At 38.3% G+C, this 17701-nt stretch overlaps 1 protein-coding gene across 1 annotated transcript; it reads right to left on the bottom strand.

The window, feature by feature from the left end:
* Positions 1 to 405: 405 nt before the first annotated feature.
* On the bottom strand, positions 406 to 16290 carry prkaa1 (protein kinase, AMP-activated, alpha 1 catalytic subunit). Its single transcript, XM_082540758.1, has 9 exons — positions 16050 to 16290; positions 14082 to 14223; positions 12387 to 12480; positions 11947 to 12091; positions 8230 to 8317; positions 7858 to 8082; positions 7153 to 7666; positions 6836 to 6962; positions 406 to 3132 (listed from the first exon to the last, which is right to left on the bottom strand). Exons 1-9 carry the CDS (start codon positions 16144 to 16146, stop codon positions 2849 to 2851), a joined length of 1716 nt encoding a protein of 571 aa, XP_082396884.1. The 5' UTR covers positions 16147 to 16290; the 3' UTR covers positions 406 to 2848.
* Positions 16291 to 17701: the final 1411 nt, after the last annotated feature.

Raw genomic sequence — 17701 nt, 5'->3', positions numbered from 1 at the left:
ATGAAATGTGTACGCCCCCTTTTTTTTTTTTTTTTTTTAACTTTGCCTTGAACCGGTCCAACCCCCCTCCCATTCTGTGGAATGCGCGTGAATGCAGCATGACCCGGAAGTTGTGAGAATGTTTACAGTCTTTTAAAGAAACAAGAACCGTGTTTTAAACCTTTTAAAGCGCACGAAAATCAACGTGAAATCAAAATCGGTTAATATAGATTTAATTTAAACGACAAATATATGAAATTTTAATAAAATTACCGATGCCTGCGATCACATTCCAAAATACAAGTCCAATGCTATTGCTGTAAACAGAAAAGCTTAGTATGGTAGTGGTAGATTTAATATTCTATATATTCTTCACAGTATGTTTCAGGTAAAAACAAACAAACAAACAAAAGTCAAACATAAATGTGCATTTTAGCAGTTTATTATGCAGTTGTGTATATAAATGATTCAATACTGTCCATTCAGATTTACACTGATCAGTCTGGTTGGGTCCCCTTACACACCAAACAAAAACAGAACAATTATTCTTTGAAGCAGATGAAGCGGATGCTGAACTCAGACCACTAGGACAATACTCCATCAGAGGCAAAAAGAAAAGAAAACTTTTTTGCACACATTCTTTCAAAATGTATCAAGCAAGCCATGAAAAGCAGTTTATAACCAGAGGTTGCAACTCCTCCCCCCCCCCCCCCCAAAAAAAAAAACAAAACAAAAACAAAACCCCACCATAGTGTTTGTGCCTTTACCATGATCCATATATTTTGTCTGTGAGACATGAAGGTCAAATGTGGATATGAACAAAAGATGCAAGTTGGTCACAATTATCGTCACTCCTGAATTATCTCTGAAAAGTAAAATGCTCATACAACAGATAGTTCAGATTGCTGACATTTGCTAATAAACATGTCAGATAATAAGATTCTGACTTTACAGCAAGGGCATACAAATACTTTAATTCAAATAAGAACCACCCCCAAATTATCTTAAAAGTTTGATTTAACTTGATCCTGTTGACATCGTTTTAAAGATGGCAGTAGTTACTGATGTCTATAAAAAGATGACAATCAGATCTTTTAGGTTTTTGCAGTTAGAATTTTTTCCCTTTTTGGTAATGCAAAGCACCTAGAAAAATGAATAAACCAACCATAAAGAAAGTGTAATTAGATTATTTTAATCCTCAAAACCGCAAAAACAGCACCAAGAATTCTGACCGGCACAATTTCCAACTTTTACTGACATAAAACTGATAAACAGTACTGATAATGATAAGGCAGCCAAACAGGCATAACTTAAAACTTTAAGACCACGGAGAGGCAATGGATAATGAGATACATCACACTTATAATCAAAGACATATCCAACTCTACTTTGTGAGCCTGCAAGTTACCAGAAGTGCGATCTACCTCCCCGATCTATGTCATTCAAAGCTCATAAGTCTGTTTCAGGTTTAAAAACATAAAACCTTTAACAAGGTCAAACTTCAAGGGAATGTACAGGAAATTAAAACATGTCCAAAAATGACATTGTGGATGTATTCACTTACCAACAGACATTGTCCACGCGCTGCATGTAATTGCTACTACTCACTGAGCCCTGAGGCCTATTCATGTGTGATGGCATTTACAAAACAAATGTAGGCAAAAGGCATTTCACTTAGTAATCATACTGAAATCGTATTCATTAATCTAAAACAAAAACACTAAAGAAATAAGAGAAAATAAGTAAAAATCAACTTGTCATTCTAATGCGACATGGAAAGTTATAGTTCTAGATTTTGACTGTCGTGGGAAAAAGCTGTCTAAAGTTAAATACAAAGACAATCGTGTATCAGAATAACTGATTGAATGAAATAAAATTCATTATGATTACAAGCCAGACTGTAAAAAAAAAAAAAAAAAAAGATATAATATATATATATCATCCAGCAATAGATCTTATTGCAAGAAAGAAAGAAAGAAAGAAAGAAAAAATCAATTTCCTTTACAACCAACACTCCACCTACTTAATGCACTGATAAATATGTTTACGTCTTTATATATAAAAAGGTGGCGACAGACAAATTCAAAAACACATTTTTACAACAGGACAAAACCATGAAATTTAGTCTGACAATTTCTTAAAAAGAATTAAAAAATAATAATAATAATAACCCAACATAAATTTGATGAACGCATTCTTTAGTCCCTGACGCAAGACAGAAATACAGGAGTCACAGAACTTCTTCAGACTCCAATGAATGTGATGGGTTTGCCCACCCTAGTTATATATAACGCTTCGGAACATGTGCACCAATTCTCAGATCCCTACTGAAAAGAACCAAAAAAACCCCCCCCCCCCCAAAAAAAACAAAACAAAAAAAACAACAGCAGCAGGAAATAAAAGAAACTTGTGCAAAAGTGCTTCCTGCATCCCGTGACTGCCACCCAAACACCCAACCTCCATGTGTGGCTTCCTTTTGTACAGGTAAGAATGTGATTTTGCTCTCTGTACTGAAAAGCAGTGCTCACCTGACTACAGTACAGAAAATTCAGTGTAATCACTTGCGCATATGTGTAGTTTGGATGTAGACGCTTGCTATTAAGTTGTTCAGGAAATTGTAAAACCCTCGTTCCTAAATGTTCTGTCCTAGCTAATTAATCAGCTAGTCATTTGTCTTTCCCCCAGTAACCCTTTGCATCCCCAGTCAGCTCAGTATACATCCCTTCAGCTTAGGGAACACCAACCTGCATCAGTGCCATGGAACAATCACTTCATCCTCAGCCGGGATGAACTGAGCCACGATTCAGTTGCATGCTTATTGCTATAAAGACACTCAGAGGGAGAAAAAGGCTAGCGATTGTTTTGCGAGCTATCGTGCAAGTAGTTTAATAAGATTTGCACACATCTCAAAGAACTCGATGGTGTGGCTTCCTGGTCGAGGGACAGATGCATTGTCCCCGCCTCCTGTGGAATCGATGGATGAGGTCAACGATGACGTCAAAGAGCCTTCTCCAGTCTTGGTGGGGTGCACGGTACTAGGTGTACCTGGAAGTTCTGCTCCATCTACATCGTTCTTAATAGCGGTCCGGTAGTTGCCCACAGAGCCAGAGCGCAGAGGGGTAGCACTTCCAGATTTTGTCTCCAACATATCATCTGAACAATAAGACAAACTGATTTTCAAACACAAGAAGTTCAATGGGTATCACTAGGGTATCTACAAGTCTTGGAAAATACTCAATTCAATTCCTGCCACAGAGACACTGCTGTAAACAGTGAAATTAATCACTAGTTTATACTTAGTCGATTGTTTAGGTTAGGGATAAAGTGTAAGATTTTTGTAGTCAAAAATAAAGATTATTTTCTTCCTTTTAACCTAATAAACTGTAATATAGATATTGCACTGCGGACACCCAGATCATCCTGACACCCAGAGTTTGAACAATTTTGGGTTCAGTTCATGAAATATGCACAAGCCAAAGCAGCGTTCACCATTTCCTCTCAAAGCAGCTGTGGCTACACAGTCCATGGCTCTAACACCCACATACATCTCTGTTCACTGACTTCTTCTTAGCCACCATTTACTGAGATAAAAAGCCTTTGGTTCATGAGGGGTTGACCAGTAAACAAATTTTAATATAAGCTATTCGGCTTTCTAAAATGAACATATTCTAAATGCAGCTATATTTGCCGGTGCATGACCTGCCTCCTATGAATGTGGTTATGCATTTTGTTAGTACCAGTTTTAATGCTGGAAACAGACTGCATACAACTGTATTTTAATTTTCTCGATCAAAATACTGCTGACCGTGATATATTTATGAGATTACTGCAGTCCCAATGTCCACTTTGCTTGGTCAAATTATTATAATCTGGGGTGTTAGACACACACTTGCAGTGACAGGAGGTGTCAAACAGTCAAGGTCTTGAGCCAGCCCTCATTTCTTTATAATTTGCCAGGAAAAATAGCTGGAACTATTTGTTTATCTCTTGAGCTCGGTCCCTTTTCTGTGATTGAATGAGTCACAGGTTAGTGTTAAATGGCTTAACAAACAAAATGTTAAGGCTACGTCCACACGTATTTTTGAAAACGCAGATTTTTCTATGCGTTTGCACCTTTCGTCCACACGTAAACGGCGTTTTTGGTCACTGAAAACTGAGATTTTTAAAAACTCCGGCCAGGGTGGATATTTTTGCGCCACGTTATCGTTTCGGTGAAATGAATTTCTACAATACTGTTAATTGTACTCTCTGCAGTGTTTAAATGCTTACATATACACACAGTTACTGTCCCTCCACACATACGACTCGGTTCTGCTTCTATGCCCCAGCTTTGTTTACTTTTCCCCACGAGGCTTCTAGACTTCTGATTGGCCAACATTTCTGCACGGTTAGGAATCTAGCGCCACCTGCTGCTTTGGCATGTTCATAGCAGCGTTTTCCTTCATTTCTGCCTTTATGTGTGGACTGGATTATTTTTGAAAACGAAAACGGTAAATCTCAGTTTTCAAAAATACCTGTGTACGTGTGGACGTAGCCTAAGACAGAGGGATTGGACTTCAAATGAGTAAAAAAGTAGCCAATGTCCAAAGAAAAACCCTCAGAAATCCTGGAGAACTATTGCTCAAGACCCCTTACACAAAAAAAGCTCTCGCTGCTTGGAAGCAAAATATAAAGAAATGAGGCAAGTGCTGTATATATAGGTGAAAACCTTTCTTGTAATCCACATTCACACATCCCTTTCCTTCCCATGCAGTGTCAGAGGATGCATCCAACTTTCCTGATCTGGTGCCCGATTTGTGCCCAATTTGGTTGTACCTGAACTGCTGCTGCTACAGCAGTCCTATTATGAACTTGCTAACAGCATTAGCACCCAGGTTCCCAACAGGAGGCAGGACTGTTGCACTGATACAGCTGCTGATGGCTTATACTTTTTACAACTTCTCTCATAGTCCTCCATGTTGTCCACCAGATGGACATTTAACAATGCCGAATCTTGCTTGATCAAACCATTTAATATGTATTAATATGTTTGCAGTCTCTCAAACTTAGTTCCCAGATAATTTTGTTAAGACCTGCAACAAATATTACTGCAGGTAAATGATTAATTTAAGAAATGCTGCTAAACTATCACGCAAATAGTTTAAAACCTAAATTAAGCTAAGCTATAAAGCCATGCGATTAATTATGTGTAGTTATAGACAAATGTTAACAATCAGCATAATATTTTCTATATTTCTGAGTCATCAGGTATAAGTTCAGATAAACACAAGCTTAATGATGGACTTTGCTGTAGCCCAAAGCCAAAGCTTCACATACTTTAAATGGAAAGCCTGTGATGTATCAGAAGCACACAACAGCTCTTCAATCTCATGTTTTCCTTTGAGGTAATGCCAAACACCTACACAGACTTCCCAAACCATCATCCATGAGTTAATCATTTATAAATTCCACACTGAGGCAGCATACTAGAGGACAAAATCCAGATAAACACCGAAGATACAGAGAACTGAGTAAAGGGCTTACCTGAAGATCTAGGTTAACTGGTCAAATGTTGCAAAACTGAGTGTAAGTTGTATGAGACTAGTTTTAAAAATTAAATATATTACAATACAAGCAATCAAAACTTGATCCATCGGTAAATTACAACACATGCTGTACTGCTGCCATTGAGCTTCATGAGTCAAATAATGCCCAAACACTGATGTGTTATTACTGCCCTTTAACACAATTTCCTCATTTTGCACAGTACTGTGTTGAATCCCCACCTGTCCTTGTTTGCATTTGTATGCTGGTGTGCAATGTTCGCTCTAAGCTGCGCACGTGCGCAATTGCGCACTGCTGGCAAGGTCTCTGCAGGTATCAGGCTGTTGTTCTCCTTTATCTCATAGTGGACAGAAATTATTTTTTCGAGTGGCACAAATAATTTGTGTGGCATCAGATTTGATGCAGAACAGCTGATTGTTCTGTCAATAGTTTGAAATGTTTCTTTTAAAAAAACGCCTTGGCTGCATTTAAAAAAAAAAAAAAAAAAAAAAAAAAAGCTACAAAAAAACGTTGTTGTTTGCATAACTCAGTCATTTTTTTGAAGAACTATATAATTAATTGCCCAACATTGGTCATTATATACTATATTTTGCAGGCAGAGAGTTACAGGACTCTCTCCCAGACCACAGATTCATACTCATAAGTCAGAGCTTTATAAAAAAAAAAAAAAAAAAAAACAAAAACAAAAAAACAACACATCTGCTGTCGCTCACAGTGGTCCAAGGGATCGCTCAGGGAGTTTGTGTGTTCGCTCAGACACGTGAAAAATTAGAGGGAACATTGCTGGTGTGTCTGCCATCATAATTGAAACCGAGCAGTTCATGGAACTAATAAATCTCGAACAACAGTTACTTTTATTGAAACACAGGAAGATAAGGGGAATTCACAACTGACCTTGAGTTTATGCACGTATCGCCAGAGGTAATAAAATGAGACACAAAGGCATCTACACTGGCAGAATATTAGCCTCTGCACAGCATGTAATTACATTCTATTACATCTTGTTTCCCTGTGGTATAATCCATGTGCTAATCAATAAACAGATATTGACATCTGCGTCATATGTAGTTACATTTCTGGGAATGTGCGGGTCAGGCTATGACACAGATTTAATGGTGCACTTTGAATCATCACAAATAACGGCCTCGTGTATGATCTTTCATGTGTTTTATTCTCTAATATTTGAGCCATACACAGGTTAGCTATGTAACCTTATCAGTGTATCCTGCCGGGTGCTTATGCAAATGAGTGGTGATCTAAATGCAGACTGTTTCCTCACCTACTGCTACAGACTAGTGAAGGTGAAACTTACCATCTATGCTACGGAAGTCAAGGAGGTAGGTTCTGCTGTCCACTGTGTACAGTTGAAGGCTCATCTTGGCAAGCATCCCAGTAACAGGATTCTTCCTTCTCACACGCAGATAGTATGGATTCACAACCTAGAAAATTATTGAAAGGAAGGATAATGTGTCTTTGTGATGCTTTAAAAAGTACACCTGGAGCTTATTAAACTTTTAATACAATCCAACTTCAATAACTAACTGTGAGATTACATTTTACTACATTTTTTTTTTTTAAATTGTAAATATTAAGCCTTTCCTCCTATATCTTGTCCCTCTTCTTCCTTACCTTCCACTCATAGTCCAGCTGTTTCATTGCACGGCACACCTCGGTCATGATATCATTTGGTCTACTTTGACTGCGTATACCCAGGTGCCACTTGGCTCTCCTAACACCCTGGTGCTTGGACTTCTGAGGGTTCAGTTCATCCAGTGTGTGACGGATACTCCTGGGAGGAGTCTCCGCCACGAGAAAAGGTACACGCTCAGGGTGAGGCTTCACTATCGCTGCACCTGATGAAGTCAGGTGTTGGTCATCTAGAAAAGAGTCAGGAGGGCTAGATGCCAAGTAGAAATCCTTGGCTTCGCTCATGATGCGACGATTGTCAATGATGAGATGGTAGGCAACAGCCAATGGATCCTGATGGTTGCGACTGTATATGCAGGCAAGGACCTCCTCCTCTGTGCACTCAAACTTCTCGCAAACCTCCTTCAGGGCCTCGTCGTCGATCATGTTGTTGCTGTAGGAGGGGTCCTCAGGGAACAAGTACTTTGGCAGATCTTTTTTGAACCACTCATCCTCTCTGTGGCGAAGAATCATTTTGGTAGTTAAAAGATCATGAATGCAAACAGCACCAACAGAACTAATTTTCTACGCAGACAGTCCCTTGCCATCATGAAATAATGTGATTTACAATCTAGACAACCAAAAACAAACAAAAACAAAACAAAGCCTATAGGATTTTTGACTTTGTAAATACTCCGCCAGGCTTACCGGATCTCTTTGATGGTGGCTCTTTTCATCGGGTCCACCTGCAACATGTGTTTCAGTAAGCTTATTACTGCAGGGTTCAGATACTGTGGGGTGAAGAAGATCCCATCACAGATCTTCTTAAAAAGTGTTGGCACATGATCATCATCAAAGGGAAGTGTTCCACACAACAAGGCGTAGAGAATCACCCCACTACTCCAAATATCCACCTCTGGTCCAGCATATAACCTGAGGAGGCGTAAAAAGAAAGAATCACAAAATCTATTTTTAACTAGGCTGTGTTTTTGAGTTGTGTTTCTGTCTCACTTCGAAATGTAAGTAAAGTATCATTAGAAGAAAAGAAAAAACCAAACAGAATTTAAAATAAGCCATTACCTTCCTGAGATGACCTCAGGAGCAGCATAGTTTGGAGAACCACAACTTGTTCTGAGGAACTCTCCATCTGACATCATGTTTGACAAACCTGCAAAAGATTTTAACTATTATATAATATGCACACTTTTCAAAACACAACAACTTCAATTATTTACCTCACATAAACATTTAATGTTTTTAATGCAGTTTCAAACTATTCTAGTTTGGTTTTAGCTTAAAGTGCTTTATTAAGTATATAACTAACGTGAAAAATACTAAAGCAGTAATGTTTCGTTTTCTGTCGGCCCCCCAAAAAAGCTGCTTTATAATTAGCTGTACCATTTTTTTAAGATTCTCCACTTACTGCAGTTCATCCTCTCAGCAAGGAGACAATGTCTTTTTCACTGGTAGCAATGGTGAACATGATTCATGAATTAACAGAAGAGTGACAAAAATACTTTACTAAAGATTCAAAATAATTTGGAATAACTGCAGGTTAAATAACAACCAATGCACACTAGAATAGTTTAATATTATCAAAGTCTTGAATGTAGTTCTGTATATTTGCTTAGCCAAATTTAAGGAATGTATGAAGGATTTTCTGAAACATATTTTATGTTTCTGGCACACTACTGCCAGAAATGATTGATCGTTGAAATAACAGACTGTTATTAGAATGTGTTTTCATGCTCGCACTAAACAACCCTGGAATCTGCTCATGGATTATGAACCTATGTGGTAAAAGCTCACACTAAAAACCCATCAAAATACCAAATGTAGTCAGATTTGGAGGACAATTTTTTGAAATTCTGTTTCAAATCTGGAGGTTTTGTAAAAATCTTTTGAGAAAGTAACTTGTAATCAAGTTGTGAAATACTAGTTAATATATGATTTGTCTGCCTTTCAAGTTAACGACTCTACAGAATCGGCATTTTTAACGGTGGTAAATGATCTGTTACTTGTGTTGGACTGACTCAATCTCTGTTCTCTTGTTATTAGACCTTAGCGCTGTGGTTGAAACAGTGGACCACAAAATACTTAAGAACAGGCTTATGAAACACTATGTCATCTCAGGTGTGTCAACAGTTGAGACCATACTTTCCAGAAAGATCTCAATATATGCTTTAAATTATTTTCTGTGTCGTGCACTATTAAGTATGAAGTCTACATGCAATGATCGGGGAACATTCTTAATTTCATTGTACCTGTGATAATGACAATAAAGTTTCTGATCTGATTGATCTGATTACAAGGGTCAGTCCCTGGCCCACTTTTATTTTCAATAATATGCAGCACCAGTGGGTTAAACTCAGCTAAAACTGAGATGTCAGTGACTGGAATGGCAAGAGTGAGTCATAAGTATGACCAGTTGTCTTTGTGTTTTGATGACTGTGTGATCCACTGAGGATTTGGTAAGAATCTTGTTGTTTTTTGATCAGAGCCTTTAATTTGCCTTTTAATTTGGTGAGAAAAATGTCTACAATCAGACATATGATGGCGCTCAAGGACGCCAAGGTTCTAGTTCATGTCTTTGTGACATCTTGCATCATAGCAATGCTTTACTGTGAGGTTTGCCCAAGAAAATCTTTAGAGGTCTGCAGTTGGTTCATATTGCAGCACCATGGATTTTGTACTGCTGCAGTCTTATAAAATATTAACTAGCAGAGCACCAAGCTACCCGAGTGATCTCGTGAGACCATATGTACCTATAGGTCCCCTACACTCTCAGGGGAGTGGTGTCCTGAAGGTCCCAAAGGTTAAGAAAACAACATATTTTTATATCATGCCCTAACATTATGGAAAAGCCTTCTGTCTGACATTAGACTGTCAAGTTCAACTGACACCTGTTTTCTATTGTATGTAGTTCTTGGGGTATTATTGTCTTTTTGTTTATTTATGCTTCAGTTATGGATTATGGTGTTTTAATTATTTATTACTGTGTTTGCTTTTAGCTTTGTTTATTCTTGGCTTTGGAAAGGACTTTTTATGAAAGTGCTCTAAACATTATCATTACTATTAGGGCTGTGCGATATGACACAAAATCTCATATCCCGATATAAGACATTATCGTCCGAAACGATATAAAAATCACAAAAATGTAAATTCTTTTTGTAAATTCTGTGAATCTCGGGCAGCTCGACTTGCGTGAAGTGTTTCCAACTGAGCGTCATGTAGCTGGAGTCGAGTGTTTTAACCAATGCATGAAACGATACATTTTTTAGACATAAGTTGTAACGGCTGCCGTTTTCTTTGTGAGTATTTATTACACGGCGTGGTGCAGGGAAAAGCCTGTTCTAACGTTTGAGTCTAAGGTTTACTTTTTAGCATCTGACGGCTAGAGCTGGGCTATATCATACCGTTCACGATAATACCGGTGTAATGTTGGGCAACGATAGGAAAATGAAATATCGCGATAGAATATGGGTAAAACGCACATGCGCAGTGCCTTTGTTTACATACGCACATAGCGGCGACGCAGAATGAGAAGAGCGAAAGCGGATCGTTAAATGAAATAGATGAACCAGAACTGGTTTGTAAAAATGCTGCAACTTCAGTGGTGTGGAACTGGTTTAGCTTTCGTCCGTCAGATACACAACAAAGGACTATTTTTGGTAGCGCATGCTAGCGGGCCGTCGTTATTACCATGTTGTTTTGGAAAATACGGCACACTTAAAATCAATCCTTTGATTTTTCTGAAAATCGACAGTGCCCCTTATAATCCCGTGTGCCTTATGTATGAATTCTGGTTGTGTTTACTGACCTCAAAACGATTTTATTTGGTAGACTGTGCTGGAAAAATCTGTCAAATGCTTTAGTACAACTTTGCTAAGCTACGAAGCCGCACCGCTTGATGGATTGTTGGAGCATTATGGCTATCGTAGGCAGGAGCCTCGCGGAGTGATACGTACTGTGCTTCAACATAATATTACCGTACTGTGGTGTATAACCTCTTTTTTTAGTTTTGTGGATATTATATACGGTTGTGCCGGCCAGTTTCCACTGGAAATGCCTTTTGGTTAAACTGTCAGAAAGGAATTTGCATTTGCACTGTTAAATTTTTATATAACTTTAATGCGCATTTAAAAAAAAAAAAAAAAAACAGCTGCTTGTTTAAGAGAAAATACATTGATGTTTTTTGGGGGTTTTTTTGCACTAATAAAGTTGAGGAGTTGTAAAGTATTTTGTCTGGTGTCAATTATATCGTCAGTTATATCGTTATTGCAAATTTTCAAATGTATATCGTGATAAATATTTTTGGTCATATCGCCCTGCTCTACTGACGGCTCTTTTTTGCTTCTCATCCGAAAATACTCTGCATACTCTTTCACGTGATTCAGTTTATTTTGAAAAGTCTCAACAGGATCTTGAGCTTTATTGTGAAAAGTTTGTGGTTTTACCGTCATTGTTGCTAAAGACAACGCATAAATACAGGCGCTTGTCCGTCCGTAGTGTAGTTATATTGAATATAAGAGAAAGAGAGAACTTTAAGAAATTAATATAGCCACTACAGTGACCATCAAAACGATGAAAAAAAAATATTGCCGTAAACAGTTTATTTTGCGACACCACGAAACAAACGATAGCGTAAAATTAAACGATAGCCGTTTTTATATCGTCATCCGATATATATTCTTATATCGAACAGCCCTAATTACTATTACTAATGTGTGTATAATTAACAAACTAAAACAGTGGTTCCTGCTGAGACTTCTCGATTCAAGTCCAAGAACTACTCACCAAAGTCTGCAATCTTAGCATTCATATGCGCATCAAGCAGCACATTTTCTGGCTTAAGGTCTCGATGTACCACCATGTGTCTGTGGCAGTAGTCTACTGCTGAAATGATCTGCTGGAACAGTCGTCGACTCTCCTTTTCATCCAACTGTCAAAGCAGAAATTATTCATTAGGTGTGATCTTTCCTTCCTCAGTCAGAACATCACTGATGACTAAGCAGCACCTCATGTTGTGTTTTGAATATCTTTTTCAGCCTTCACAGTTTACAAAGTTCAAAGATTACTTTATCTCCACTGTAGTCTGATGATGACAAGTGTATGATACTTATCTGCGTTCTCTTTATCTCACTAATGATAAACTACACAACATCTGTGCAACATGAAATGATTGAAAGGGTTAAAGAAGTTTGGAATCAATATACAAGTTTCCAGTCCTAAAGTACCTTTCCATTTTTGCAGATGTAGTCAAAGAGCTCTCCCCCTGAGACATACTCCATCACCATGAAGATATCTGTAGGGGTGCTGATAACCTGATACCTACAGTCAAAACACAAGTCATGTGGGTTATTAGGAGTTGGAAGGTATTATACAAGAAAACATTTAGACATGTCTGTTACCATTTAATAATTATTACAAAGAATAATCGGAATATGTGCTTAGTTTTGGACAGCTGACTCAAATTTTTAGTTTTAATGTTACTTTGCCAATGGTCTATTTTAGCCCATTTATGATTAATTTTAACAAAGTAATTTAATCAACCAGCAGCTCAGTTCAACCCACAGGAGATTGTTAACACATCTAATTTTTGGTTTCCTGTAACAAAGAAAAACAATTCCTCACAAACAGGAAGAAACTTAGTTGCCATGGAAGAAAATTGGTGTGCTCAGTATTGGGAAAAAAAAGTGTATGAGAGCAGCACTTTGTGCAAATGTTGAATATTATAATATAATACAAAAACAATTGAGCATTTTTATGTTTCTGCTGCCAGACAGACAACAGACTGAGCTATGAGTTAGACTCCACTGCATACTTGCAGTCCATTAGTGGCATTCATCATACCTGCATCTATTTGCACTAAAATGCTGTGTAGCTCTCTTTGCACATAAGCCACATCTGTTGCTGTTTTACATAACCATTATCAAGCTGTAGAATCAAACCAGGAGAAATTCTTGATAGCAAGTCCCAGAAACCACATTGTGTGCAGCCTCTAAAGCTCAGATTTTACAAGTTTTAAATACAGACAACAACAACAACAAAAAATGCATTGACAATGTGACAGTGTTAAGATATTTTAAGAAAACATTCAGAGCTTTTGTAAATCCAATACACACACAACATACGCACTACCATGCTGGATAAAACCAAAGGCAATAATGTCTGCCATGCAGTTTGTAGCTCAGCAGATGTTAGAGATGTTCACTAACTGTGAATCTGATGTGTTGCAATTGCAGAAAACATCCCATCAATAAAAATGAAGCAGTATTATGTTACATTACTCGATCTGTTATTATCCCCGCTAGACAGACAATGTTATGTACTTTGCCCCAGTGGTCTGTGCACCCTGCCAAAGATGGAATCAGTCTCTCATGCGTAGACACACAGACATAGCTTACATTTTTTAACATGGAACGGGTATTTCAGGCAATTATACCCCCCCAGTCAGTTTAATGACCCTGTAACTGTGGCCTCAAGTCTGTGAACATTCCCTTACCAAACAGGAAGTCCCCTGACAACTGTCAAATAGTAAGTTTAGCTTAGAGCACCAGAACATTATGGCACAGTCAGCTCAGACTATGACGTTAAAAAATTACTCATTTGAAATGACACACTTATCTGTTTTAGCCTACCAGATGTTGACAATAATACCAGCAGAGCAAGCTACACAGCTACCCACAACAAAGGCAAAGCCAGTGCACTTTTGTACGTTAAAATGAAAGACCAACTGAGGGAATAACGAAACAGTCAATACTGCACAATAGGGAGAGGTCAGAAGAGAGAGTGGACTGAGTCAGACAGATACTGTCCTAGATGGATGCATTCTAAAACACTATAAAGGCCTGAAAATAGCTCAGTGGGTGGCATTAATGTGGTGGCAAGGGGATTATGGAAAAGCGAGCAGGGTGTAATCTAGGACTTACAGTTTAATTATGTGAGGGTGCCTGAAAAGCTTGAGGTTCTGGATCTCCCGGCGAATCTTTCCCACCACGTCCAAACTGCGGATCTTCTGCCTGTTCAAGATCTTCACTGCCACTTGATGCTTGGTCAGCTCATGTTGGCCCACTGAAGGATAGAAAGAGAGTGGATGGAGCATTTCTATTACAACCAAGGCCATATAAAATAGGGAATGGTGAAGTATTATGCAAAACAAGGCATCTTCACACAACTTAAGGAAAGGTGTAATTTGTTGTTTACACTATTAGGATAAAGGTTACCAGACATGCTACGAATCTTAGAGGTGAAACCTATTTTGGAAACAGAAGGCAGCATGGTGGATGAAGGACAGCAGCAATAGGACCAATATCCTGAAGTCAGTGTGAGGAATGGGAGATCTAAATCACCACCTCCTATCACAATTTTAAGAATATAAAAAAAATAAAAACATTCAAATTAAAGAAAAAAAATGGAAGAAAGGGAAAAAAAGTATTTTGTTTTCAGTCAACCATATTCAATCACTCAAGCATATCAAAGCATAGCTTTGTCATTTGGTATTATGGAAAGACTGTAAAACAGTTCTCTTGTTTTTTGCTGAAACTGGCTGCCTACTGAGTGTGATAAATCTAATGCTGAAACAAAAGTCCTTCTAGAAGCAAATCTTGCCACGCACAATGTTGAAACAACTTCCAGCAACATTAGGGCACATACTTACTAAACATCAGTCAAAGCTAACCAAAACCTCTAACAAGTTTGCAAATTTTACTTCTATCTGCTGTGTCAGCATTCTCTCAAATATGTAAATTCAAGAGTCTTTGAACGCCACATCTCTACTTTATAAAGTCTCCAGCTGAAAGTTATATTTTAAAAAAAAGAAAAAGAAAAAAATCCTAGCACATGCTAAATGATCTGTAAAGATGAGTGGGGATACACAGTCAATACATGAGCAAATAGGTCAAATACAGAGTCCTCATAACTGAAAGCGGTAAAAAGCCGCACAAGATACAAAAAGATAGCATCTCAATGGATGGTGGGAAGACAGCGCATTTGCCCATGGGAGTTAGCAAACAGCTGGTTTTGATTTACCAGCTGTGTCGGTAGTAATCAAGACCATAATCACACAGCACCAACTCTAGCTCTTTTCCCTCAACATCAACAAATAGCTGAGAGCTGGGAGGTGACTCATTGGGAATTAACCGATCACACAGCTTGCGGTGGTTCCACTCCATTTCGATATATATTGTGGTTTCAGTGTTTCTACTGAACAGAACAGCCTGTAAGGTAAACAAAACGCACAGACACGATTACTTTTAAGAAATAAAACAGGTTTTTAGTCCATTGCGTGTTGATACAACTCAAGTTGTATATTGACTTAAGCTTCTAAGCGTTCAGCCCTGTGCACTGACAAAGTGGGCGTAGATTCAGCAGAGTTTGTCCAACTCTTTCCATCGAAATTTCAGAAATAACATTGAATGCTTGAAACAGGCAACAAATACGACTCGTGGGGAAAGAAGTTGTGAATAAATGTAGCGCAGAGTTGGGTTTAAAGGCAAGAGAGAGGAAACCGTACTTTACCGATTAAAATGTACTCTTGCTTGCGGCAACATCAATGACGAGGGCTGACTTCCCGGTGTATGTCTCAACAAGCGCTTCGCTCGCTAGCACGCAACGCAACCGACGCTAAATGGCAAACTATGTGACCAGCTACAGCCCAATTTCATAAAACTTGCAGTGTCTTCTTTATCTTAGAAACTACAACGACATGCTCTAAAACCTGCGTTTTGTCACACACACAAAAAGTTCAGAAAATAACGCGACAACAAGTGTGTTGCCTCCCCAGCACTGCGACAAGTTAGCTTTCCTAGTATGCTAGCTTAGCAGCTAAGCTAAAAGCTCCCTCTCCCACCGTCTCGCAGCTGGCAGGATGCACAAACGCCTGAGACAGTTACACATACCTTTAACCTTCCCAAACGTCCCCACTCCGAGAGTGTCTCCGAGAATGTAATGTCCAATTTTAACTCTTCCTTCATGCTTCACTTTTTCCGTCGCCATCTTCCCGCAGTGGCCTTGCTGCGGGGTTAGCTAGCTGCGGTAGAGATGGACCGGACTCCGCTATGTGTTTCTCCACTCTAGCGGCTCCGCTCAACACTGAGGGTGGGAGGCGTCCCGGCTCCTGTGCGATTCGTCAAACTCGTCAACGACGTAACATGTTGCATTTAAATGCTCTCAATAAACTCCGAAATTGTTAATCTGGGTGAAGTTCATGTTGTAAACTTGTTTTGGCCGGAAATTCTACCGTATAGGCTAAATCAGGGCCAGGAAGTGAAAGGAGAGAAAATGTGCTTTAGGAATATATGAGATTGATAAATTATGATGTGCCCAATCAAATACTATGGAAACTCTGGATAAAGTCAGCAGTTTTCTGCCTATATAAAAAGGATTTCTGGCTGCTCTCTTACTGGGGCCCTATTTTTATCTGTCTAAATACAACATAAAAAAGATTTTAAAAACTGACAAAATACCATCAGGATTAAATACATTAGAAATACATTAATACAGTGAACTATGTTTCATAAGAAACCATTCTCATAATCGTCTCAAATATATTTCCCAAACCTTGTTAACTTCATAAAAAGTATATAAACAAAAGCTGCACTCCAGTCCAAACTATCCAAATTACAGTTCATAGTTGTGGTTTTAGGCTCTTGTTTATGAGGTGGATATATATTTTGCCATCATCCCACTCTGCAGTATTTGTTGCACTTATTGTTAACTGTTAAAAATATTGAAACCTTTCAAAGGTAAATATGGTAGATTACAAGAAGAAAGGACACTCAACTGTCTAGAAACAGAAAGATGTGCACAATATTCATGGGAACCAGATTTCACAACAATTGTAATTATTCATTTTATGGAGTAAAAAGTCTTTGAAATACTTGTTAAACTATGCTACATTTAATATGCAAACATATCCAGCAAGAGAGGAAAAAAGACAGTTTGACCTTGCTGTGTAGTCTGACTACAAAACTCCATAAACCTTGTAAAGAACCACTCCTACTGTATGTCAAGACCTGAAGCATGAAAAAGCCTTACAGACATGCAGGGAATTTCAATGAACTGGTCAGGAGGAAAAAAACTCCTCACTGACAGTAATGCATGACCACACGGATTATGGTTCTAAGGAGTGTCAGGACTCATGTTTAAAGCATGGGACAATGAACCTGAAAGATCTTAAAAATCTTTCACTGCCCTTTTTAAAAAATATATTATTATTTTTCTTAAGTACAAACTGAAAAATACAGGTTTTGTTCAGTCAGTGATTATTTCAAAAAAAAAAAAGAAAGGCTTGGTGAACAGTTACCATGACTCCCTTGAGAATTCTGGTAGGAATTAACAGTGAGTACCAAAAGTCCTGTCAGTGACACTTAGTGTATTTTTGCAAGTGTGAATGTTGTACTTTGTATGCAGTTTGAGTCTCAGTACGTAGGGATCTGGCTCACTGCAGTACACATAACAGGTATTTGATTGAGCTTCTTAGCACACAGAGAACTCAGTATACATCCCAGAAGTACTGCACTCAAGATACCCAAAATGATGATTTAAAGTA

Source organism: Aulonocara stuartgranti (assembly GCF_965226115.1).
Source record: "Aulonocara stuartgranti genome assembly, chromosome: 7".
Classification (NCBI taxonomy): Eukaryota; Metazoa; Chordata; class Actinopteri; order Cichliformes; family Cichlidae; genus Aulonocara; species Aulonocara stuartgranti.
Note: the sequence above shows the minus strand (reverse complement) of the source record. Positions and strands in the feature narration are given on the sequence as shown.